General features: G+C 62.6%; 1 protein-coding gene across 5 annotated transcripts in view; it reads right to left on the reverse strand.

Moving 5' to 3' along the window:
- ITPR1 (inositol 1,4,5-trisphosphate receptor type 1) overlaps window positions 1-26,116 on the reverse strand; it is a 202,376-nt gene that overhangs the window by 24,756 nt on the left and 151,504 nt on the right. For all 5 annotated transcript variants that reach the window (XM_090284866.1, XM_090284864.1, XM_090284865.1 and 2 more), the window contains 10 exons: window positions 23,435-23,615; window positions 21,898-22,151; window positions 20,659-20,859; window positions 19,113-19,223; window positions 17,218-17,313; window positions 14,735-14,875; window positions 13,686-13,790; window positions 11,186-11,378; window positions 8,610-8,732; window positions 3,404-3,579 (listed from right to left, as the gene is read on the reverse strand). In XM_090284866.1, the coding sequence (XP_090140992.1) occupies window positions 3,404-3,579; window positions 8,610-8,732; window positions 11,186-11,378; window positions 13,686-13,790; window positions 14,735-14,875; window positions 17,218-17,313; window positions 19,113-19,223; window positions 20,659-20,859; window positions 21,898-22,151; window positions 23,435-23,615 (1,581 nt within the window). The remainder of the gene's footprint in view (window positions 1-3,403; window positions 3,580-8,609; window positions 8,733-11,185; window positions 11,379-13,685; window positions 13,791-14,734; window positions 14,876-17,217; window positions 17,314-19,112; window positions 19,224-20,658; window positions 20,860-21,897; window positions 22,152-23,434; window positions 23,616-26,116) is intronic.

Here is a 26,116-nt window from a genome sequence, read left to right on the forward strand (position 1 = left end):
AGTCATTTCATGACTTTGCTTTTCAGGTATGTGACAGGCTACACGGTCGCCAAATGACTTCAGGGGCCACAGCCCCCACGTGGCGCCCGGGTGTGATAAAAACGAGATTAACACATACTGAAATGATGATTTTCAAAACGGGCCGTGAATCATTTCTAACACCCTTGGGCGAGTGAGTCAAACAGCGTCCGCGCGCCCGCCGCCCCGAGCCCAGCGTGGCGGAGCGCGTTTCCCGAGTTTCTGCTACGTGTGGACCCGACGGGGCTGAAGTTTAACCAGACGCAGGCAGCCCGGTCTTCAGGGCTCCTAATTTCACAGGGAAAATGAAAATTTTCTTGGGGGAAAAAAAAAAGAAGGGACTTCAGAGAGCTCTCTTCCCGCCTCCTCTTCCAGGAATAACACCTCCTTCTCCTCTGGGGGTGCAGCCCTTCCCCCCCCCATCAGTCCCTGAGGTCGGGGGCATGGCCGGGGGTGAGGGGGGCCTCCGTCCCGGCCAGTCAGAACATCACACCTGCCGGCAGCGAGGACTGGTTTGGGGACAGGACCACACGGAGCCAACAAAACCCACTGAGGTCTCTCCTGGGATGGCAGAAGGCAGTTCTGTTCCGCCCCTGCCCTTGAACCTGAGCGCAAGCCTGAAGCTGCCGGTGTCTGTCCTGACACAGCACGAGCCTCCTGGAGCCTCCTGGGCCTCCGTCGGCAGTGACACCCAAAGCCAGGCTCTCGGGTCTCGGTCACCTGACTCGGTCTTTTCTTTTTTGCTTCCCTGAGGCAGGGAAGGGTTCTGCCTCCTGCTGCCGAAGGCGGACCTACTGTGTGACCCAGGCCCGCCTTGGGTAGAGCGCCCACACGAGAAGTCTGTCTCCAGCGATGTGCTCACAGAAAAACTTGACTCAGGAGAAGGCAGGAGGAGAAGGTCTGGGTCGCACGCGGTGAAACCGCCCGGCCCGGCGCTGTGACCGACAGCCTGTGACGTGTCTGGGGTCAGGGGGAGTGAGCCTCCCGGCAACCCGGTCTGCGAGGAAGCCGAGCGCACAGAGCACGCCCGCTCGCTGCCCCGGCTGAGCACTCAGTCCCCCGAGCAGGACCGTCCACAGGGCGAGAGGGTCGCTGGCTCTGGATGAGCCGTGGTGATGTGGCTTCAGAAGTAAAAATAAAAAAAGGAAGGCCTCGCTCCGACTGACCTCCCGGGACCTCGGATGTTCCAGGCTCCTGCCGTCTGCAGGTCACAGCAGCCGCTGCCCGCGATGCCGCGTCCCGCTGTGCCCACGCCCTGGGGGTCTCCCTTTCTCCGTCTGTCCCCACTTCCTAGGGACCCTGCTGGGTGGGTCTCAGCTCTGGCTCTCAGCGCCCCGTCTCCCGAGGGCACCGGCTCTGAGCGCCCACCCCAGCCTCGCAGCACCCGGGCGCCAGGCTGTGGGTTCCACCTCGTCCTGCCCCGCCAGCTCTGCTCCCCCACATCCCATGTGTCCACAGCTACCCTCCCTTCTCCCGTTTGCTCCCTGTGGGTGCTCCTCTCTTTTATGCCCCCTAATAATACTGTATGACAGTTGCTTCAGCATTGCCCCCCTGCCCCCAGCTAACGTTATCGTAAGTGGTCATTCCCTGTCTAACTGGGGTCTTTGCCTGAACTGGCCCGTGTTGCAGGACAGAGGCCAGACACACAGGGGACACCCTCTGAAATGCTGCCACCTCCCTTTTCCTCCTTGGTTTATTCTGTGCTTCTTTCTTAAACAGCCTCGTCTCGCTGCCGGCCACACCCACGCCCCCTTCCCCGACACTGCCCCGCCTCCGTCTCTCCGCTCCTGCCTTCCCAAAGGCCACAGCCAACTCCACAGCGGGTGCTGTGCCCTCAGGCCCCAAGTCAACAACGGAAGTGTGTCCCCGCCCTGAAAGCTACGCCTTCCCAAGACTTCCGCTGGCTGCATCCTTCTTTCTCCCGGTCGGTCAGCGGCGATGCACACCTGAGTTACAGTCGCCACCTCCGTCCCTCAGTCAAGAAGGCAACGCCGCCTCTGCCCGGAGGAGAGGACCCGCCGGGCCCCACGCTGCCTCGGCTGCGAGGCCTGGAGCGCCCGCCCACCCGTCCGCCACAGGTAACTATTTCCTTTGTACTGTGGCGTCCACACCTTCCGACGGACTCCAGGCTGCGCCTGAGATGCAGGCTTGTCACCTTGTCACACCACGTCTGAAGTGCTACCAGAGCCCCCACGGTCCCCCGTCTCCAGCCCCTCCCACTGAATCCACGCAGCATGCCACCCACGCAGGAATTTTCTCAAGGGTGCTCCTTCCTACGTACCGCTTCTCAGCTCAGAAACACTCGAGTCATTTCCCACGACTGGGAAGACACGGTCCCAGCCCGGATTCTGTGCAACAGTAATTCCAAGTGGCACTTCAGAAAGAGGCGTGGGCAGATCAGTGTGGGAAACACTCCGCACCGCTGCTCTTTCTTGAAGATTCATGACCCACGTGGGTACGTTCAGGTCTGAGAAGTCCTGCAGCACTTCCCACACTGGCCGTACACCCGCCTTCCCACCTAAGACGGATCGTGTGGAACATGCCACAGAAGCACTGCCAGGCATGGCAGCCACGGGCCGGGTTGCCGTGCGGGGCCCGGTCGCCAACACACAGCTTCCCGCCTTCTCGCCCGAGCACGCTGGCCTGCAGTGGGCTGCTCTGCCCTAAGGTCCCTGCCTCTGCCACCGGAAAGCCCTCTGGGACTGTTTATCGTTGCACTGAACCACAGCCCCAACCTTACTTTGCAACATCACGTCCAGTTTCGTAAGCAGCCTCAGCTTCCCTGTATGCTCAGGGCAGAAACCTCTCGAAGGCAGGGCCTCAGGTGCCAAATCTCCTTCCTTTCACCTGAAACTTCTCCGGTACAACTCCCGGCCTGTACCAGCCACCTCCACTTCCCAAGGATTCTCCCATCATGCATTTGGCTTCCATCCTCAGCTGCGTTGCAACAGCCATTCCCAGCATCGCCCCTGACTTTGAAATCACCGAGGCACCCCCATCCCCGCCACCCGCTCCCTCCCTGGGTGCCATTCCTCGTGCCTGTCTGGTTTCGGGTGGCCTCAGCAGAATGGGATGCTGTGTTCCCGTGTGATCACGGGACTTCCTGGCCCGAATCCCTGGTCCCTGCAAACCTGTGACCAGATTGGCAAAACTGACTTAAGTCTCCGCTCTGCTCTTCCTGTGGAACTCCTGAGAGGGCTGTCCTGCCGTGCCCACGAACGGGACCCTGCAGGGTCCTCCCGCGGCGCTGTCCCTGCTGCTTTAACCGGGGACCCAAACAAGCTTTTTCTGCACTGAAAGCACAGGCCACAGTTCCGGGGACCGGAGGGGCAGCGGTCCCGGTTGCATGGCGACAGACGCCCGGCCCCAAAGGCACGGCACTCACGTTGAACGCCCCCAGGAGGAACAGCGTGGGCTGCAGGCCAACGGAGAAGATCAGCCGGAGGATCGTGGACGCGATGAAGGCGCGGATGCCGTGGGGCTTGGGCAGCGCCACCAGGATGGCCAGGGACACGAGCATGGCCGTCCACAGCAGCCCCGACCAGTGTGGCTCCAGGGTCCCTGCGGAGACAAGGCGGCCGTCACGGGGCAGAGCCGCCGGCGAGTCCCGGGCACAGACGGACCCACAGGGCTCACCCGTGTGTTCCTCGGTCACCTCTCTGGCCTTATTCGTCCCAACTCTTGTCTCTGCCCCGGACAAAACCAGTCCCGTCCACGTGTTCACCTCCAACCTGCGCACCTGCGCCTTTTGCCTGGGACTTCCGTCTCCCTTTTCTGGTCACCTTAGGTATCAGCTCAGATGTCACCTCTGCCAGGAAGCCTCCCCCTCCCCTGCCTCCCATGTGCCTGGGGCTCTTTCCTTCCCTTAGTTCCCCTTGTCCCGTCACCCATCCAGGACACTTGGCACCCACGGGCACCCATCACATGCTTGTTCAATAAATGAAACCCAGACATGCGTCCCACTTCACGCTCAGGGATGGCGAACTGGGGCCCCGGCCTTCTACTCTCTCTCAAGAGCGCGTCAGGCGACGCGCAGGCCCGGCCGGGTTCCTGCAGGGGTGGGGGAAGGCGACTTCCACCCCGCCAGCTCCAGCCCACCATCCGGTTATCCTCGCAGGCGAGAGGCAGCCGCAGCTTTTGTCCTCTCTGGCTACTGCAGGCTCTATTTAGGGTGTCCCACGGGACGGCTTCATTACATAACACGAGCCAACGCGGCTAAAAATACAATGCGGCAAAGCGCTCATTAAAAACCACCCCTGCACCAGTGCCATCGCCTCGACGCTTCCTCAGAGGTAAACAAGCGGGGTGTGGGGGTTCGGGCCGCTTACGTAAAGGAGCGTCTCTGTCCCCACACCCGAGGGCAGGGGACAGCCCTTCCCGGGCCCACGGCGCGGGACTCGCCTTCTCCCTAAACCCCGCTCCCCAGCGCCCGCCGCTCCCCTCCCCTCTGACGCCCTCCGCAGGGACCCCCGGCCAGGGATGGGCACAGAGGGGCGGCAGCTCTGCAGACACCGAGCAAGTGGACATGGAGGCACGCGCGTCCCTTCCCGGGCACCCACCCACGGTCAGGCCCCGCGTACGCCCTCCACGCTGACGACCGCAGGTCTGACCCTCTGCCGCCCTACGCGGTCGGGGCGACTATCTCCGTTTTACCGGAGGACAGAGCTTTCCCGCCGGCGGGCCGTGAGGCTCTGTCAGTGATGCGACACCTGACTCCTGAGTCCGGGGCGCTGACCTCTTTGCCCTCTGACTGTCACGGAAAAATGACAGCGGCCAACACAACAGCCGCCCGATGTGCAGGAATCAAATCGTACCTGTTTCTTTTCTGTCGGATGGGCCAACCCTCTGTTTTTGGTGTGCACAGGAGTGCGGCCGTTGGCTTACGGGTGCCGTGAGGTGGGCAAGGTTGAAAAGCGCTGCTCTGGAGGAAACCGCACCTTGGGTTACAGATCTGGCCGGAGGGGATGCAGTCTGTTTGCCTGTGACGTCCACGGCCCTGAACCACCACTTAGGAAAGACCAAAAGCCAAGGGCGTCCATCCTCAGTGCACGGGCAGTTTCTGCAGTCACGGGCCCGCCACGGGTAGGGGCACCTAACTGCCTGCACAGCGAGGCGCGGGCCGTGTGCGCCGCCGAAAGGCCTTCCCGGTGCCCTGCAGCTGGGAGCTCGCCCATCCCTCCCGCCCCCTGCCCCGCCCCCCAGCCACCGACCGCTTCCTGTCACTAGCTTTCCATCGTCCGGCATTCCATAAAAGTGAAAAAATAATCGGTGGGTAGTCTTTTTAAAAGTCCTATCCCTTAGTGATTTCTTAGGATCCGTTCAGGTTGCTGGGTGTGTTAATATTTTGCTCTTTCTATTGCTGAGAACTGTTCAGTGGCGCGCAGAGTCTACAGCGTATTCATCCGCTCGGCAATGAAGGGACACGTGGCTCATTTCCAAATTTGGGCTATAACGGAGGAGGCAGTCGGGAACACGTGAGCACAGAGTGTGGCGCGGACGTGCATTTCTGTTCCTCCTGGACAGGCACACGGAGGCTGACGTTCGAATCCTAAGCACACGTCCGATTTTGTAAGATGTATAACCGCACTGTTTTCCCAAGCAGTTGCAGCGTTTGTCCTGCTCGTCACTAACGGCAGGGGCTCCACGGCCTCCCTGTTGCCACCAGGCCTTGGCAGGGGTCGTCTTTCCAACGTCAGCCCCGCGGACATGCTGGCGTGGTTTGCACGTGCCCTCGGCCAGTAACAAGTGATGCTGACGGCCTTTTCATGCACGTGCTGGCTGCCTGGACATCTTTCGTGAAGCGTCTGATCAAACCTTTTGCCCGTTATTTTAACTGGACAGCCTTTTTATTATTGAGTTGTAGGAGTTCTTTTTTACATTCCAAGTACAAGCCTCTTGTCAGACACCTGTTTTGTAAATATTTCCTCCCAGTCTCTGGTGTGCCCTCCATTTTCCCAAGCGCGGGGTCGCCGTCTTGAACTGCTCCTTAAGGTCCCAACACAGTAAGTGTGGCCAGCGCGACGCATGTACCCAAAGCCCGAGGGCCGTGCCAAGACCCGCTCTCTCCCCACAGCAGAAGCCATGTTAAATGTAACATGGGATTCCACGGAGGGAAAAGGCCCGACCACAGAAGACGTCTTTGAGACCCATGGAGAGGCATGGAGACGGACAGTTGGCGTTGGTAGGTGTGATAATGGCTTGGTGACTGTCCCCAGTCTAAAATGTCCTGGCAAGTCAGAGGTCACACCGAAGTGGTCATGGGCGCAACCACAGGATGTCTAGACTTTGAAATGTTCCGGGAAATGGGGGGAGGACGCGAGAGACAAGAGGGGAAGCGCTGAGCGTAACGGCTCCAGCTGGGCTGACGGGTCTTGGGCAGCTGATGCTACTTTGTTCCCACTTGTGCACACATTTGGGGACTTCAATCACAAGGGAGTTTAAACAGTGCCGCTGTGGTCTGTTCGCTCTGCTCACACGCGTGCGGTCCGTGAGACACCTGAGGCTGCCCGGGCGTCACGCTCCGGGACGTGCCGGGCACGTCTGTCCTGAAATGAAGCGGGCATGGCAGTGACACCTCAGAAGGGAGCTTTTAAAGCCACTGGCGTCGCCGGCAGCCACAGGCCTGGGGAGGCAGCGGACGCAGTCGGCACACAGAACCAGGCCGTAGCACACACTCAGAGGGGGCCCTTTGGAGGTCCCTGTTTGAGGCCCGGACAAGAACACACGCTGGTCTCGGGAGACCCACGGCGGCCGGCAGCCAGGCCTCGTTCGCGGGCAGGGACAGCCAACCCCCCCTGGAAGGCGGCTAGCAGGGCGCAGGGAAGCTGCCCCCACACTGTCTTTCAGAGACAGAAGTAGACCCCCCGGGAGGGAGCTGATGTGTCTGAGGCGACCTCGGTCACTGGGCAATGGCAAGGGCGTCCTTAGGTCGGGCCGGCCCCCTTCTCTCCCGGGAGGTCGCACTGTGCTCCCCGGCAGCCCCTCCGCACGGAGTTCTAAGGCCCCCACTGTCCGGTCCGGACGCTTGGCCTCCTACAAGGCCAGCCAGGGCTTATGCCCCAGTAGGGCCACCACCGCAGAGCTGGAAGGACCTCTCCCCACCGCTTCACTGCGGGGGCCTCGAGCTTGGGTGCGCGACAGACAGGACATGCCAGCAACCACCCTCCCTGAGCTCTGAGCCAGGGTCTCCCAGCCTCGGCTCCACGTGAGCACCTCGGGGACAGGCGGAGAGGGCGAGGAGGCTCCCTGCCGTGGCCGCCCAGGCGCATGACGGGGTCAGTGTCAGGGCCGGGCCTGGACACTACGTCCAGGTGTCCAGGGGACCTGGCTTGTCGCCGAAGGGGAGGGGAGCTGCCAGCCGGTCCCCAGGCATGAGCCCCAGTGCCGCCACTGGGGCCAGTGTCAGGAACAGCCGAGATGCCCAAGAAAGGGGGGAGTAAGTGTGTTTGAGAGGCAGGGTGAGCAGGACACACCGAGTCAGGGCTGAGCCTGTGCTGGAGGCGGGGGCCTGGGCTGCGCGCATCTCCTCCGAGCGGTGCCCCTCTCGCCTCTGCCGATGCCCCCCACCCACTCGGACAGACAGATGGCCCCTGGGGAAATGCCCCACGGCACCCAGGATTCCTGGCACGGCGTTTAAAAGGGACCTTCCCTTGGACGGGGTTTCCTTGGCGCTTTGGGGGGAAAAATAAGCACACGGAGCTTTCAGGGTCCCTCAAGGCCACACAGGAAGTCAGCTCCGCACGCAGGGACGCTGGCGGTCCCAGCACCTCCGAGCACACCCTCACGCTCCCAGCAGCCCTGGAACTCGCAATGGGGACATGGGCGTGCTTGCCCGCCCACCCCGCCAGGCCCACCCGCACCGTTCTGCCCTGGGTGCGTCCCGCTCGGGGCCCCGCATCCCATGTTCACACGGGGCGGCTCCCGGCGGCTGTCACACAGGCATGTGAGTCAATCTGCCAAGAGGCGCTGATGAAAAACTGAGCTGAAAAGTCGGTTCCCCTGCCCAGAGGCGACCGTGGGCGTCAGAAAGGGACCCGGGGGCCCTCCCGGGAGGCGCCGCTCCCAGAACCCACATGTTGTTTACGTGAGCGCCGGCACGTAGCTCTCCAGACCAGGCCTCCAAGGATGCACAGCGCCCAGTCATTCAGGCCCTGCCTCCTCAGACAAACACATTCCAGAGATTTCTTACACATTCTCGGGTCTGAAACCAACCCCAGCGTACGGCGCGGGGGAAAAAGTCTGCGGGGCCGGACGGCACAGCGGCTCCATTCCTGGCGTTGCCCCCCGCCCCACCCCCACCCCCGACTGGGTGGCTGGTCAGCGTCTCTCCCCTGAGACAGCCTCCCAGCGTGTGTGAGGAGGGGCCTGCGATGGCTCGCAGGTCTCACAGTGCGCGGTGCCTTCCTTCCTTGGTCAGTAAATGGGGACAGAAAACGCATACTATTTTGCGTTTGATTTAAGGGCAAACCTGCGGTGAAGCTACTACCTCGTCTTGTCTGAAAGGGTCACCAGGGTCCCACATGCTGCACGGACACCCCCAGGGCTCACAGCCACGGTGCTCCCAGGGGGCCCCTGAAACCGAAGACAGGTACCTCCGCGGACGCCGCTGAACGGGTAGAAGAAGGCCACCAGCAGGTTCATCAGGACGGCCAGGTTAAACGAGATGCTGCTCCAGAAGGACATGTTGCGGGCACACCAGTACAGCACGGGCTGGGCTGGGGGACAGGACGAGCGCGTGAGGGTCCCGGTCCCACCCGTCCCGTCCCTGCCCCTGCCAGGCCCCGCCAGGGCACCTCGTCCCAGCTCCGACCGCAATAGTGAGAGCCGTCACATGTCTGAAGGTGGCTCACAGGCTCCTCAGGACATCAGATTGGCTTATCTCTGCTTGGAGTACTTACTGGGACAGAGGGTGTCTTTGGGGACAAGGAAGAAAAGAGGAGGAGAAACAGGGGAGCGTGGAAGAGCCTGCCTGCCCGGGTCAGCACCCTCGGCTGTGGACTCTGGGGGCGTCGGGAGCCCACACCGAGTCCTTGGCTGCCCCGGGGCACTGGGGCCAGCTGAGATACCCAGGGGACCCGAGGGTTCAATGCGCCTTTGAGAAGTGTGGGCACCGGGGGGGGACAGGCGGCACTCAGCGCTGCCCCACGGGCCCAGGCAAGGAGAGCTGCATCTCCACACGCCTCCCCGGCTCCCCACGTGTGAACTCCAGAAGGGGAGCGAGGGGGAGGACGGCCGCGGCAGCCACGTGGGGGCCTGCACGCCCCTCCCGTGTGCGTGTGTGTGGGAGCTCCTGAGAGACGTTCGAAGAGGAAAAGGAAGGAAGTGGCAAAGCTTGGACATGGTCACAGGCGCCAGTGTTGTCCCCGGGGGGCTCCTCGGCTCGTGTGCATTGTATGTGCGAGGACATGTGTGTGCATTGTGTGTGAGCAGGAAAGGAAGAGGGCTTCTGGAAAGCCCCGTCGTTTCCGCGCACTTTAATCCCCGCAGAGGACGGTCCTAAACAACCGCGGCCTTGGGCCTCCTTTCCGTCTCCGGCCCCGGGGTGACCGCAGTCCCGGCGACTCCGAGGCCCCTTCAGGACGACGTGCAGCGACCCACGGACAGGCCAGAGGAACGCCCGCTGCAGGCCTGCCTGCGACAGGGCAGGAGGGCTCCCGGGGCAGACGCGCTGCATTGTCGCTGCACCCGCAGCGAGCACGTCTCTCCCTCCCCTCAGTGACTTCGTCACCGTTCCCACCTCCCGCCTCTCAGGGGGCCGCTCTGAAGCCCGTCGTGATCTCTCAGCTGACGACTAGAGCTGCGCTGAGGCTTCTCGGGAACAAAACTGCTTTTGAAGCGGACACTCAGTGCGGATCCGCTGCCTCGCCCTAAGGGCTGAGCGCCCCCCCGTCCGCCCCTCGGCCCCCCGAGGCCTGGGGCGCACACACGGGTCTGATGGCACAGTTCCGAGTGGGCGAGGCGAGTCGACGGGTCTCAGGGGACCCCTGCCGGTCAGGGCAGAACCGCAGTTCTAACAAGGCCTGCGCGCATCTGGGTGCCCAAGCTCGGGGTCCCCTCCTAAGGCTGGCGCCGCGCGGCAGCAATGAAGAGGACGCTCTCTTTTGTTTAACGTGACAGCTGAGTGCACAGAGGATGAGCAGGGGGGTCTGTGTCTGCCTTTCCGGGGTGTCCTTTTCTCTACTGTCCCAGCACGGCCCTGGGCGGGGGCGCTCAGATGAAGCCCTTGGTGGCCACAAGGACAAGCTGAGGTTGGGTACGAAGGGGGACGTCCATGCGGCCCCACTGAGCCTGCGGGGCCTCTGCCCGGGGCCAAGCGCAGGCGGGTGAGGAAGGGGTGGGACCAGACAAATGTTTTATGCTCTGAGGTGCTGGACAGCGGGGCTCCCCTTCTAGATGAGTGGAAACGTGGGGAAGGGGAGGTGGGACCATAGCCTTGCCAACCTGCGTGCACAACCCGTCTGGCACCAGTCACACTGGGGTGGGGGGGAGGGGGAAAGTGGAGGCAGAAGGTCCGTTCCTGCTCAGATCAGTGGGGGCAGCAGGAGGCCAGAGGCTCCCAGGAGCTGCTGCCGTGAGTCCCCTTCCTGCAGCCCTGGCCCCCAGGAAGAGCCCCCAAGACCCCACCTGCAGCTGGACTCCAGGGCTTCAGATAAAGAACCCAGCTCCTGAGCGACAGACAGAAAGGAGCACAAGCCCTGCTCAGGCGGCCGTGGCTACGAGGGGCTGCCCCGGGGGTCACACAGAAAACGCTAACAAAGACCAGGAGCCAGAGGCCCCGGGGCAGCCCCATCGAGGGGCTTCAGGGGAGGGAGTTCAACCCGCTGGTGGCAGGGGCACAGCTGATGGGCAGGTGGCCGCACTGCCTGTGATGTGACCCCAGCGCTGAGAGCCCAAGCTGCCGCCCGGACAGGCAAGAGCGTGCGCCGGGGAACGCGTGCTGGCCCGCGGCAGCCAAGGCTCCGCCCCATGGGCGCAAGGCCTGCTCCCTACCCGGACAGTCAGACCCCCGAAGGTGCCCGTGGAGCACGCCCGCCCCCCCCCCCCCCCCGAATCAGGCCCACGTGGGAAGGGTCGCGAATCACACCAGCTCTGCGCCCGCTGGGAGACACGGCCCCGCCGTCCGCCCAGGCCCAGGGGCCCCGCCGGCGGCGCAGGGCTGCGGACCCACCTCGGAGTTTCTTCTGCCAGTTCATCTCGTTGAAGAGGTCCTCGGAGCGTAGGAAGAAGTCGTTGATCTTGCTGCCCTGCTCGTCGCGCTCCGTGGTGTAGTAGATGCGCAGCTTGGACTCCTTGGTCAGGAACTCGCAGATGCTGGGCACCGGGAACACGATCTGCTCCATGGTCCGGTCCAACCTGACGATCTGGAGCAGGCGGGCAGGGGCGTGAGCAGCCGTGCCGACACCTGACAGTACGGCCCCCAGGCCAGGCGGCCCCGTCAGAGGCACGACAGCGGCTTTGCTACGTCTGCACGCGTGTTTTCTGACCTCAGACCCGCCTGTTGTGACTGTGACCAACGTATCAGCAACGCGGACTGCGCCGCGCACGCAGCGGCCGAGGCTCCAGGCTGGGGCTGCCCGGGAGGAACCGCGGTGCCGAGAGCGCAGCTCTGTCTGCACTTCGGGCCTGACCGTAGCACGGCCCCCAGTCATGTGGCCACTGGGCCCTGGCACGTGTAGCCAGAGCAGCTGTGGGGCTGAGTCCTGAGTTCTCTGTATTCGAACCCACACAGCCACCGCTGACTGGCGGCTCCTGGGCGGGACGGCTCCGAGCCGGCCTGAGGTCCTTTCCCAGCCGGCACGGTTGGGTTCTTTCTCCTGGATCGGGACTTGGAAAAGCGACCTTCGGTTTATCCAGTTGCAGTGACGTCCTACCTGACTTGTCACAGCATTTGAAACGTACGATGCAGAAACCAGTGTGCCCAGTTAAGGCTGGGGTAGTACCAGCGGTTCCTTCAGCTGGCTTTGCCGGGCCCCAGGGGGGACACCTCACACTGCTCCCAGACTGCTCTGTCCCCAGAGGAGGTAGCAAGGTCAGGATTGCTCAAACTCTGAGACACTGTGTTGAGTCACAGTCCTGGGGGGGACTTCAGCGGGGGGCTGGGTGCAGCACAGTCGGGCACAGGCTGTCTTTCTGGGTCCCCTGCAGGGCCCGGAGAGGCCAGCTGAGGCCTGGGCCACACCTGCGACAGGAAGGTCTGGTTCTCGCTCTCTCTGCCACAACCAGGCCACGTCGTCGCGGCAAACTCTCTCTGAGCTGAGGCTCCACAGACTCTGGGAGCTGTGGACTTCAGACCAGAGGCTCCCAAAGCTGCTGGAGATCAGGTTACAGAACCTGCACTATCACCCCGATTCTGGTCCCTAAGCCAACCTCGCTGACCTGGAGGTGCAGAGTGGGGGCTGGAGGCTCGAACCTGCCAGCGGCCGGCTCCCGATGACAGGCTCAGGGGCCACCCTGCAGCCTTCGGCTGTCAGGAGCCTGCCAGCTCTGCAGTCCCTCCTTACACCCACAACCGTGGACTCAGAAGTGCCTCTGGGCTTGGGGGGCTACAGTGAAGGAGACAGGAGGCCTCCTGGCAAGAGCGGAGTCCCGGACTCCAGGGCTGCCCACCTGGGGTCTGCAAGGACAGCCCCCAGGGCTCACAGCGGTCCCTGGCTGAGCACAGATGACATCCTTGGGAAACTGGGAGCAGTGGGTGACTGGCCAAGGGCGGGATTGGAGAGCTAGGGATACCAGGCCTGGCCATTTCTCTTTAGCATTTAAGATCTACCCACACCTTTCGGAGGCGGGGAGGCAGACCCACGATTGGGAGTCCGGGAAACATACTCCAGTCCTTCCCCCGCTGCTAACGGGCTGGGTGAGCGTGTCCACTCCCCTTAAGCGTGTGATTCCTCACTAGCCCAGCAAAGTCCATCAACCCCTCCTGCCCAGAGCCTGGGGACAGGAGTCCATTCCCTTGACTCTCAGGGACGTAAACTGTACCCGAGGCCCTGGGGTCAGCCAGGCCGGGTTAAAATTCCAGCCCCACCACCGATCACCCGATCACCCGACAAGCGACAACCGCTTGGCTTATTTCAAAGCTTCCCTGTCTGCACAGCTCACAAAGGGTGAAGGTGGGGGGTGAGTGCATGTCTTCCTAGTGCAGGTCCGGCCCCTATTCCTCTGTGGAACACTGTCCAGGGTCAAGTCCACGTTTTGGGTACGATAACTGGACTCGGCCGGAGCTGGCTCCTGCCCTTCCTTTCCGACCTGTGGGGCCCCTCCCACCCCCTCCTTCAACTCCAGCTCCTCCCCTCACCTCGAACTTTGCTCTGCAGGGGCTGCCCTGGCCACCGCGCCCCGTCTGAAAGGCTCTTCCTGCTAGTCTCTGCCTGTTTCAGCCTTATCTTCCTGAAGGTCTGGGCTCAGGTGTCATTTCCTCCACGTGAGCCTCCCTGACCCCCTTTACCCTAGGTGCCTCTGCTGGACTTTCCCCTAGTACCCACTGTGCTCACGGCCTGGTCGGGATTCACGGGGAGGGTCTGCTCAGAGCCCCCTGCTCACGAGGCCTTCAGCAGGAATCGGGGTGGCCCCGGCCCTCCCCAGACACTTGGCACCAAGAGCAAGGCTGGTGCACAGCAGGTGCGCAGACAGACAGACGCGCGCAGCCTGTGCCCGGCGCTCCGCTTTACCTCGATCTGCGCCGTGTGCTTGGCGTAGAACTCCAGGGCCTCGTCCCCATCCACCTGGCCCCCCGGCTTCAGCATGCTCTGCAGCTCCTTGTTGTGCCGGGCCAGCTAGAACACAGCACAGAAGACAGGGCCCATGTCCCTGGGCGCCGGGACGCGCTCCCGTCCCCCCCCCACCCCGGGTAGGGAGCGTGCATCTGAGCCGGTGGCAGGCATGGGCCGCGGGGCTGCGGGGCCGAGGGCCGAGGCTGCTGCCTCCCACATGGAGTGCTTGGCTCAGCGGCTATTTTGGGCGCTTGCAAAACAGCATGGAGGGCTCATACCCACGCAAGGCTGCGGCTCCCCAGACCTCTCAGCAAGCAGCAGGGAGGCGGGGTTTCTGCCGCACCCTGGGCCTCCACGCAGAAGGCGCAGAGACCCTCTGGTGGCTAACTGTCACTCACGAAGGAGCTAAGGGCAGGGGACAGCTTTCCTGCTGCCGGTGTGCGAGGCAGGGCAGCGACCTCGGTCCCACACCATCATCGTTTTAGATCTAACTCCTGGACCTACACGGACAGGGAAGGGGACCAGAAACGCAAGCCTGCAGCAGCGCTACCAGCTGTCCCCACACCCCTGTGGCGAAGGCACAGTGACCTCCATAAAGAGGAAGTGTCTTCGAAGCCCAGTCACTTGGGGAGAGTGTTACACAACAGGGCCTTTTGGTGCCAGGGTTCAAAGGTTACCACACCCGCCAAGGCAAACAGAAAGCAGCCATAACGACACGTGGGTCCCCCAAGATTTCCAGACGCGACAGGCGAGGCGGTGAGGTCGGAGTCTCAGGTCGCTCAGACAGACGCGTCCGTCTTCACAAGCCTGGGACTCCTTCCGACAGACGCACGCACCAGCCCTCTGCGGGTGCTTTCAGAGGCGGGGGATTTCCAGGGACGTGACCCCAGCAGAGTCCCGGGACGCGGCACACAGGCCAGGCTGCCACACGTCCCCGGGGGCCCCGCACGCACACACAGCCCGCCCCGGGGGCAGCCGGGAAGGAGGGCCGGGTGCCCAGGCCGCACCTGGTGCGCCAGGATGTAGATGTTGTGCCCCACATTCCTGGGGGACGCAGCGCCGTCCTCCCCGTTCCCGCCGTCCTCGTCGCTCTCCGTGTCCTCGAACTCCACCTCCCCCTGCATGTAGGCTTTCTTGATCACTTCCACCTGCAAGAAGGGCCATGCAGACAAAGCCCCGCGTCAGGGACGACCCACACGGGCCGGCACCCACAGCGCGTGGGCCTCCGCTCCTGGGGCGACACGGCTCGTCCCGCCCGGCCCTCTCCCACGGGGGCGTGCACACGGCCTGGAACCCTTCCCGCTGCCGCCACGGGCAGGCAGCACCCAGCAGCCTCCGCGGACTCGGGAAATGAACACGTCTGCTCCTCCCAGCCCGCGACGGTCCGTGGCCGGTTCATGCCTGCTGCTTCAGAAGCGGACGGTGGCCATGAAAGTGACCCCAAACAATGCAACAGCACACAGACGCAGGCTGGAAGCCAGACTCTTCCTGGCTCTACGCTTCCTCCGGCCAGGGTCCCCACCCCGACCTGGGCCACTTCAGGAAGGACCAACGAGAAATCCATTTGCGCGGAGGAACCGCTGAGGAAGCGACTCCCTTTGACGCCCATGCCCCTGCCCCCCCCCCCCCCCCACGGCCCACTCCATGTGAAGAGAACACCATGAACAAGGCGCGCCCACCGAGCACTCGTGCGTGCCCAGCTCTGTGCCTGGGTGCTGAGGTGCGTTAGCTCATAAGCACTGCACGGTGGGCGTCAAAGGCCCGCATTTACTCGGAACGAATAACCGGACTCGGAGCGGCACGGGGTGGTCCTAGGGCCACATGGACAGGGGCCGGATCTGACCTGGACCCGTGACTGCAGGCCCCATGCGTGCGGCCTGCCTCATGCCGGGAGCGTGCTTCCTGGAGCGCTTCTGCACCTGCCCTGCTGCCCCGCCTGCCCGGCTCCTGGCCGCAGGCCCGCGTCGGCTCACCCTCAGCCCCGGCCAGGGGCCCGGCACAGCGCTGGGGACGAAGGAGGGCCTGGCCAATGTTCACCCAGGGAGCAACCTCCCCCAGGATGGAGTCAGGGGACAGGACAAAATGCCCTCAGCCCCATCTTCTCCGATGGCCCAGGGGGCACTGGAGCCGGGACAGGGGACTTGGCTCTAAGCTGCTCCTCCCGCCCCGAGACCACGCGTGTGAGGAGCACACCCGTGTGCAGGTGGACACAGGCCAGGCCTCGGGAGTGGTTTCGGACGCAGGACACTTGCTTTCCTGCCGGCTCTAATGCCAGCCCGAACTAACATGCTGCAGAGGAGTTGGGGGCTAGAACACATGCCTGCGATGCGCACGTGCGCCCAGGCGCACACACATGCACACACATTCTGGACATGAGAGCTTCCCTGCTGTGTGGGGTCCTCAGAGCCGCTTTGTTCCAGAATGCCTCTGACACCCCCTCCACCCCCTTGGGATCGGCGTGGCTCACCCCCAAGGGGCGGCCCGGGCTGGGAGGGTCTCCCCCAGGGTGCGAGCCTGTTCCCGATTCGTGGGGGCGGGAATGGGTTCTCTGTGAAGCCGCTGTCCCCACTCAGGAGGCACCAGTCCTCGCCTTCCCCCGCCCCCGCCCGGTTACATAAGCTGTTACGTAACCTCCTCCGCGGACCCTGTCTCAGGCTGCGGACACACTCCTGACCCCGAGATCAGAGAGCCGGCTGGGGACTGCACTTAAAGGACCACATAAAGGGACGCTGGCCTGGCCCAGAGCCCCCGTGAGGGCACAGGCAGCAAGAGCGTTTCTGTGACCTCATTCAGGTCTGTCGGTGACAGTCCATCTGCGTGGCAAAGAAGTCAGAACAGCGAGTCTCGTCAGCTCATGTCACCGTCTGCGAGGGGCTGGTCTCCGGGGCGGCAGTGCCGGCTCCCGACTTGGGAGTCACAGCCCACTGTGACCATCACCCCTTGGAAATAAGCAGGCTTGTGTTTTCTTTAAAAACACACACAAAATACTGGCACCCTGAGAACGCTGTTCTGTTGCCCAGACTTGTTGGCAGCAGAAGAGCCATGAATTCTGAGCAGGGGACAGAGACAGGAGGAGAGGCTGGCAGCGGGGGGAGGGGAGACAAGAAGCAGCCTAGGAGGGGCGGCTGGTGGGCGGGGTGCTGCCCCCACTGGTGACATCATCCTCTTCCTTTTAGGGATGAGGGAAGCGCAGCCCAGAGAGCCGAGGGCCTGCCCGAGGGAGCCCAGCACCAGGGCGGAGGCCCTGACCACCCTTGGGCCATCTGCCAGGGTTGGGGGGATGGCGGGGAGGGGTCCGTGTGCGACCATGACCGGGGCGGGGGTGGGTGCTCCCCCCAGGCAGCACTTCACCTTGGCCCACCCAGGGGCCTGACTCTGACGCTGATGACCTCTTTCTTCTCCTGACCTTCCCCGGTCACTGCTCCTGAGGCCCCAGGACGCCGGCCCCCCTCTGCCGCCACGGAAGCCCCCGGTCGGCCCGCCCACTCACCAGCTCCTTGGGCCGCATGTTGTAGAGGATCCGCTCCGCGTTCTCGCTGTCGTGCCGGCTCTCCATGATGGCCAGCAGGAGCTTCGACGCGTTGTTCTGGTGGGGAAACAGAGGCAGGGCGGCATAGAGAGAGCTGCATGCAGCAGTGGCCCAGATGCACGTAACAGACGTGTCACCCCAGGGAGAGCACACGAACACCCCTGCACCAGACGGACAGCCTCCCACCCCAAGGCGCACCCGCAGAATCTGGTTCGGGTCAGAGAGACACGCACTGGTTTGGGCAGCGTTTCTCCCCCGCGTTACCTGGTACAATTCTAGCGGGAGCTGGACATTCAAACATGGGTGTGTGGGCCTGTCGGCACCCTCACCGTGACGACAGTCAGGGAGACCCCGTGGTCTGGCCCCACAGTGCCTTCAGGGTGGGTGTGGCTATCAACACTGCCAATGAGCCTCGCAGGCCAGAGGAGGCGGGCCGTTCCTCCCTGGCTCCCAACATGACCCTGGCCACCACGGGAGTGCAGCCGACATGAGCTAGCGAGGGGACCGTGGCTTCCCGTTACAGCCTCGTGTGTCCCACCGAGCACGCTCAGCTTAGGTCCTGGGCGAACCCGTGTGCGTCCTGAGGACAGGACGTGGGAGTTGCTGTTGAAGGAGTGGGGTGGGAATGCTTCCCTCCCAAGCACAGGTCACAGCATTACCACAGGGTGGCTTTTCCAAGGGCAGGCGTTTCTATAATCATCCACAGATTACTGGACTCGCTGGAAAAGTCACTGACATGCTGACGGGGAGCACGGGAAATCCTCCATTTATTCCAGGCTCTCGCCAGCTACGTTCTGGTGAGCGGTGGGCAGGTACCTGAGCCTGCATGATGGTCATGGCAACGCGACAACACAAGCTGTCCCCGGGCTCAAGGACCGGAAACACAGTCCTACTCAGCCACACACAGAAACCAACGCTGCGCTGGGACTCCCAGTTCCCGGCACGAAAGGAAAACTAAAGCAATTGCCAGTCCCGTGGGCTTGTGTGTTCCCACCCCCCTGTGGCCTTTCTTCCCTGAGATGCCATTTATGCAATAATACGGCTGTTCTGTGACAATGACGAAGTGCTTAGTGCCACGTATGGCTGTACGACAGAGGACACGTCTCCACATGCCCCAACACGGGGACAGTGGCAAAGGACATGTGCTCAGTGAGGCGGACACGGGAGGGTGGCCTTGTTTGTTTGGGTTCACGTAAGAACTTGACCTTGGGAATGGCTTCTCTAACACCTGGGAAGCTGCCTGTAAAGCCAGCAGCGAACCCCTGACGTCCCATGGCCAGTCCCTGGAACTCTTTGGGTCCAAAGGGGGTCAGCAAGCCAGGGAGGCCCCTGCACCCCCTTGGTCCACCACGTGTGTACAGTGGAGAGGACCGTGTCAGGCTGGGTAGCTCTCCTTACTTTAAACCAGCATTTGGGAGCCACCCTCTGCCCTTGTTCTCTGATAACGTAAAAATCACAGTTTTGGGGTCTGCGGAGCTTGGTCGCACTGCTTGCCCGCTGGCCCCTTTCTCCTCACCAGGAAGGTCAGAGGCCCCAGGGGGAATGGCGGGTCCTCCACCCTTGGCCTGCGGCTTCCAGAATCACGGCTTTTAGCTCTGGGGCCGCGCCTGTGTCTCGGCGGTGCGTGGCGAGGACGCGCTCCCGTGACTGAGAGCGGACACGCTACTCTCCTGTCGGAAGACCCTTCCTTGGAAGAGGGAGACCGAAGTCCTGCATTTTGGTCGGAACCTGCCACGTGGTCCCTCGATTTAGTTTAAAGAACCGGGTTTAGTAGTTAGTGTCACAGCACTGAGCCTGTGACGAACACACGAGGGGCTGTTCCCAACGCGACGTGTCTGCTTCCAGAGTGTACTTGCCTTCAGCTCCAACACCAGGTCCATACGCTTCTTGCCTAAGGGGTTGATGTCGTTGAGGATCAGGGCCGTGATGATGTCGATGCCGTTGGACTCGTGGGTGGCTATGCAGTTCTGAGGGGACACACACACACACACACACACACACACAGAGGCTGTGACCGGTCAGACGTCAGAGGCCAGCAGGCTGAGCTGCCGCTCTAACACAATGCTCGCCGCTCTCGGCTGCGTCTCTAGGCCACAGTTGCACATTTTCCGTGAGAAAGTGGTAAGAATAAAAAGACAGATGCACATCTCTAGTTTCAGAATTAACAGTAAACAGCAGGAAAGTCCCCACGCACTGGAACTGATAAAGTGGTCGTTGTCTGGTCCACACAGCGCAGGGCTGTCGGCTTTTGCTCTGAAGGGAAAATACGCGGTGTGACCGACGCTGGGGGCCGGGCCCCGTCTCCCCCTTTCAGGGTGGGTTCCGTTCTGTGCGCACCGCGCGCCTTCCGGGCTGCGGGCTGTTACTTAAGACTGATGCTTGGAAAGCATGTTTCTGTTTAATTCACACAGAGGGGAATCCGTGAACCCCACCCCGCAGGCGCAAACCCGTTTGCAGCCAAGTCCTGTCCCCATGTCCCTCGTAACAGACCCCCGCCTGGCAGGAAAGCCAACGTGAGGCTGCAGGGAAACTGGCGCAGACGTTGGGGGAGAGCCTTGCTCCGCGAGCCCGCAGTGACATTTTGGTTCCTTTCAATTTTCACCGGGCCCACGCCCTCCATCTCCTCAGGGGCCCAGAAGAGAAGGGAGAGCCGACCGAATCCTGCCTCGGCTCCAGTCAACGGAGGGCAGGCTTTTAAATACAGGGAGCTGTCCCTCTCATAAGGCATCTGCTCCTCTGAGTGAGGGTCCTGGTCTCGCCCTGCAAGGAGCCCAGCACATCCTGCTTCCCTGGCCGCTGGCTTTAGAACGGGCCACCAAAGCCTCGGTCTGCCCCCTCCAGCCAGGAGAGAGCTAGAATGTGAGTTACAAATCATCCTCCCCCGAGCACTCATGCAAAGAGTCACAAAAGCTACAAGACGCCATGAAAAAGCAATGGCTCCACTCCAGGAACTATGGGGGTTCTGCTCCCCAAGAGGCCAAGGCCAAAACGAATGGGTCTTTCTCGTCTCTGACTGTCTGCAGGGTTAAAATCTGAACCAGACATTTTCTCACAGAGGGGCGGGGCCTTCTCTTTGGCTGGGTTTGACCCTCCGGCCAAAAGCAGCCGCTTCTGGGGTCTTTCACAGCTTTTAACAGAGAGCCCAGGCCCCTGGTCTTAATCCAACTCCAACTTGAACCTCTGCCCCCAGTCACGTCAGAGCCGGCCCCTGTGACCAGCTCACGTCCTGGAGCATGAAAAGCACCAGCGCGCCTTCCTTTCTGCCGGAAAAGCGGCCTCTGTTCACCTGAGTCCTGAGGCCCTGGGCAGGTGCCACGGACTTCTGCGCCCATCCCCCCAACCACTCGGCCAGAGGGACACACTCCCCGCCCCCAACCTGCCTCCCGGGGGTGACGCGGTCACCTGGTTCTCATGGCAGGGCCCCTGGCAGTACTCGGTCAGGCTCTCCAGCGTCTGGTTGATGAGCGCCACGTTCTTCTCGTTGATGTAGAGCCCGAGCAGGCCGAGGCCGCCGGTCGTGCTGCCGCAGATGCAGTCCAGGAACTGCAGCGTCTCGCACACCAGGTTGTAGTTGGTCTTGTTGTTCTGGCACCGCAGGAAGTTCTGCAGCCGCGGCCCGGGCCGGGAGCGGGGCAGAGAGAAGGGCGCCAGTCAGCCCCGCCGTGCCGAGGGCCCCCATCGATTGGCGGTGACACCCGGGGAGGCAGCGGCGGCCAGAGCGGGGGGCCAGCCCCGAGGACGGTCCCTGTGGTAGGGCACGGTGGCTGGGTCCCCAGGGCGGAGGAGGGCGCTTCCCGGACCACCTGCTTCAGACCCCGCCGGGCTTTTCTGGTTCCCGTTTTTCTCTCCCACGCAGGCCCAGCCCTCTCTGACCAGGGGTGAAGCTCATGGACAGAGAAAAGGACAGTGTGGCTCGAAGGCTGAGCGCCAGAGCCCAGGACTGGGGATGACTCGTCACGAAATAAGCTGTGACGGGCTGGCTTACGCCCCATGCCGTGGCGGGAACCCGGGTCATCCTGTGTGGCCGTGGCCGTTACGAAGGGAAGGGGCCCGAGCGGTGTGTGCACGTGTGCGTGTGAGCAGGTGCCACGCCTTTGCTGGTGGGGACACTGTGAGGAGGGGGGCATGCACTCTGCCGGCAGGCCGCAGGGGCCTGGGTCCTAGCTCTGTACGCCCTACCGTGACCCTGAACCCCAGTCCCCTCTGCTATAAAACAAGCACCATGACAGAGGACATGGCACCCAGGACATTCTAAGTGCCGCTTTGGGACCCGTCCAGCAGCAACACAGAGTGAGCAAAGGGTCTCTGGAATGATCTGTTGAACAAATATTGGTGAGCGCTGATTTGTGTAAAACTCTAGAAAGCAGCTCATTCATTCACCCAACAAATATGTTGTGAGGACTTCCTAGGCTCCCGGTTCGTAAGTCTGCTGTGTCTCCCACCCGAGTTCCACCTGTGCACCCGTTGTGCCCAACCACGGCCAGCCACCAGACACACACACAGGGTCCCCCCACCCCCGTCCCTGTGCAGACGGTGGGCAGGACAGTGGGAGAACCCACCTGGGTCCTCAGCGCAAGCGAGCGGGCCGGGGGACGGGCGCGGCGGCCTGAGCGGGGGGCGGCGGGGCGCGGCCGGGCTCACCTGCAGGTCCCGGTTGTGGTTCTCACACAGCAGCTGCAGGAAGCGCAGGATGGGCTGCATGATGGTGATGACAACGCTCATCTCCAGCTCGTCCTTGCTCTTATCCGCTGCGGCCGGGGCGCCCTCCCCGGGTGGGCAGTGGTCGTCGGGGTCGGCCTCCCTCCTGAAGGTGGCGAAGGCTTTCTTGGTGGCCGCCGAGGCCTCCAGCAGCTGCTCTCGGACCTCCTCTGTGATCTGGGTCAAGGGCTCTTTGGCTGGAATGCAAGCGAGACGCGGTCAGGGCTGCGTGTGCTCGGGAGCACGGCTCGTCACCCCGAGGTGACGTTCAGAAACCCCGTCCCTGCGTTCACCAGGGACCCTGCCATCTTCTCTCGGCCCTCGGGCAGCATGAAGCCGGAGCCGGCCCCGCAGGCTGCTCGTGGCTCTGATGCCTCATCTCCGTGTGCTCTGCGTCCGGGAGGAAAAGCCTCGCAACAGGCTCCGCGGGCCCCACGGGCCCATGGCTCCGGTCCCCAGCTGCCCCAGCTGCACACGGGAGAGCGTGGCCGACCTTCACCCAGAGAAGGTCCTGAGACGGCCCTGTCTGGTAGCCAGGGGAACAGGCAGGGCCATGAGCTTCTGCAGCCAGACTGCCCGGGTTCGAACCCCGCTCTGGTGCCTACTGGCTGTGTGCCTTTAACAAGGACAAGTTCATTACCATCTCTGTGCCTTCCTTCCTCCTCTGTAAAACGCAGATGACAGTTTTATCAATAGTACAGGGCTGACTTCGGTTCCAAATGAAGTAACCGCTGGAAAGCACTCTGAACAACGCCTGGTTCCTGGGAAGGACGTGGTAACCGGGAGCCACCTGCTTCTTCTCTTCCTCCCCTCTCTAGACCGGGGGCTATCGCCTAGGGGGTGTTTCGCCCTCATCCCCCCTGGGGCACGATCTGCGTGATCTGGAAATGTTTCTGGTTGGGGGTGGGGGCGGGCTGCTGGCGTCTATTCTGTAGAGGTCACACCTGCTGCTAAATGACCTACAATATGTGGATGGTGGATGTGCTGTGGCTGAGAAAGCCAGGGACAACCCTGAAAACAAGGCTCGGGACAGTCACTAACCCGCTCAAGGCCCTCGACTCCGCACCGGCGGGTCTACCCCCTCCCAAGTATGACTTCTCGTCAGCGGAGGCGATGGAGAAACGGCTTCATACACACTCACATAACTTAGGAGGTAAGGGAGGATCATCTCACAAAAGACGGCACCCCCAGTCCTAGGAGTGTGTGCCTTCCTCAACTCTAACACTAAGTGGAAAATTACAGAAAAGGGTTATTTATGGATTGCCTGCCAACAGAACTTGGAGTTTGACCAAGCATGTATATTTAAATTTTTTAAACAAGAGGGACCTCCGAAGCAGCAGGAATTCTGTAGGAAGGATTATATCACGCGTGGATTCGTTTCTGCTTCTGAAAGCCCCGTGCGCGTCCAGCTTGGGAGTCTAGAAGTAACGACAGGATTGAGGGAAAGCAAGGGCCGCCTCTAATCGCACCGGCCACTTACCTTTTTTCCGGGACGGGGCATCCTTGTCCGTCTCATCGTCCTTCTTTTTATTCCCCAGGTCACTGGTGTTCACGGTCACCGTTGCCTTGATTTCCTGCTGGGCCACCTTCATTCGGTCGTAGAAGACCTTGAAGAATTTCTCCGACTTCTTGTCTTCCGTCAACCGGCAGAAGAAGGAGTGCTGTGGGGGAAAGCCACACACGCTCAGCGCTGTGGCGGACCCGCTACCGAACCCCACCCGGGACACCGAGCCCTCGGGGGGCGGGGCAGCGCCAGCCACACGCCCTTGCAGACGGCCTGCGTCCGCACCGCAGCTAACACGGGTCTGCGCTCTGTCCTTCTCCTGGGCCCAGGGCCTGAGGTTTTCCGCAGAGCCGTGCAAGCAGACCGCCGTGGGACGTCTCGGCCGGAGCAGCCGTGGAGGCTTGGGACGCGCGCTAAGGGGCGGTGGGCAGAGGTCAGCCACGCAAGAACAGCCCCCTGCGCACACACACAACAGCTCCATGAACAGGGGACACGAAGGCACTCTGGTGACTGCCGCGGGCCAGCCACCGGTCTAAGGACCTCTGTGAGCCCCGCCATTTGTGGAGCCCTGTGAACGCACGCAGGGGAGCAACGCGCGCCCCTGTCCCCGCAGGCGCCCTCCGTACCAGGCCAGGACGACGCGCCCATATGACGAAGGTGTGCCAGCAGAAAGCACCCCACAAGCTGCGCAGACAACCCCAGTGGGTCAGCTCAGCGCCGGCAGGGGCGACAGTGGCGGGAGGGGATCCCGCACCTCACGGGGGAGGGGATTTCAGGTCAGGCCTTGAGGGACAGGTGAGGGTGTTTAGACAAAGCAGCCCCCAATTAACGGGTAGTCTGCCTCTTGAATATACGTTTCTCTGGACCCGCTGCAGGCGTCGGTACGATTGTTAATATACAAACACAATACGGTGTCTCAACTGCATTTACGAGCGCTCGCTCTTCACTCCTGTGTAAACACCACGTTGTTCCGAGTTATTTATATAAAAATACAATACAGTCATTTCTAGAAGAAGAAAAAGCTCCCAACAATACACTTGCTTCACCCAGTTGGAGCTTTCCGCCAATTTCATACCCTCCCCACTGGGGAGGGTGGAGTTTCCCTACAGAAGGTAGCCCTCGGCTTGCAGTCCCAGAGAAAACTCCAGTCTTAGCAGCTTCTTGAAGCCCCCGACTCCCCCATCTCCACCCCTCCCCCCACCAAGTGAGGGCCCGAGTCTGCTGCCGCCAGAGCCACCGCGGTTCCATCGGCCGGCAGACGTCAGTCCCCTGACCCTCCTTCTTGCCACCTGCCCTTGTGCGCCACGGGCCAGCGTCCGTCCTGCCCGCCCGCAAAGCACTGGCTGGCCTCTGCCCGCCGGCCGCTGTCCTCACCTCCTGCGTTCCCAGCATGCAACCCGGGCTCCGCTCTCACTTGCGCTCCCTGGTTCCGACTGCTCGGTGCGCTGCCGTGGCTGACAGGGGTCACGGCGCCCAAGCGGTCAGCGCCTGAGCCCACGGGGGCCCTTCAGCGGCACTGACCCGGGGTTGGCGGGGGCCGGGGAGATGACCCAGTGCAGCCTCCCACCAGGCGACAAGCGTCCAGCAGTCCTTCCCTCTCCCAGTTGCTACACTCCAGCCACACTGGCCTCTTCCAGCACCTGCAACACAGCAGCCACGCCAGGCCCTCCGTGTGCATACCCTTCACCCAGCCAGCGTCGCCCCCTCTGTAGGGTTCAGAGTAGGTGGCACCTGCCCAGGGGAGCCGTCCCTGAGCACCCTGGGGGGCGCTCCATCACGCTTCTCCCCAGTCGTCACTCATTTCGTTGCTAGCCGGCTGAGGATGCACCTCGTCGGCCAGACTGTGAACTCCCAGAGGGCAGGACTGTGTGGCTCTTGTCCCCGACGGCGTCACAGCCCATCACCCGGTGGCGCTGGGCACCCGGCAGGTGCTCGCCAAACACCTGCCACCTGAATGGGTACACGAGAGCCCTGAAGGAACCCCCAACATCTTCAATCGACTCGAGCTTTGCACCTGCGGCAGCTGAGGTTTAACTCAGTAACTGGGGGTCCCCGTCGTGAAAGCTCAGTGCTGCGGGGGGCCGGTGTGGGTGGCGGCCGGGCCCCGGAGGCTGAGCGGGTTTGTGTGCAGGTCCCTGTGCCAGGCCCGGGCCTGCAGGGCCACCTGCATGAGGCTCCGGCCCGCTGACACTCACGTCATTCACTGTGGAGTGGGGAGGACACTGTCCGGGGACCTGGCTGCCCCCTGACCCGGCTGAGCCCACGGGCCATGTTGTGAGGACGCTGATAAAACACCTTTCTCAAACCCCATGTGGTGGCTGCTGCGGAAACACACTGCTCCGACGGCCATGCCCCTCTTAAAGTCCTGAATTCTAAGGGGACACATGGCGGACGGTGGCCGATGGTTGCAGGACTGTCCCCCTGGCGCCAAGCGTGAACCCAGACGCAGGAGCCGTGTGGGCACGGCAGGGGGGCCTGCGACACTCCCACCGGAGCTCAGAGGCCCGGGGAACGGAGGCAGGGCTTTCTTCCCGGGAAGGAGGTGCCCTGCACGCCCCGGGGCGGGACTCGTTGGCTGACCGCTTCTCGTGAGAGACCAGTCTGGCCTGCGCAGCTAGTCTCGCTGGAAGAGTTCCAGAGGGGAAGTCCCCGCAGCTC

Source organism: Furipterus horrens, unplaced genomic scaffold (assembly GCF_987537825.1).
Source record: "Furipterus horrens unplaced genomic scaffold, mFurHor1.1.pri manual_scaffold_7, whole genome shotgun sequence".
NCBI lineage: Eukaryota > Metazoa > Chordata > Mammalia > Chiroptera > Furipteridae > Furipterus > Furipterus horrens.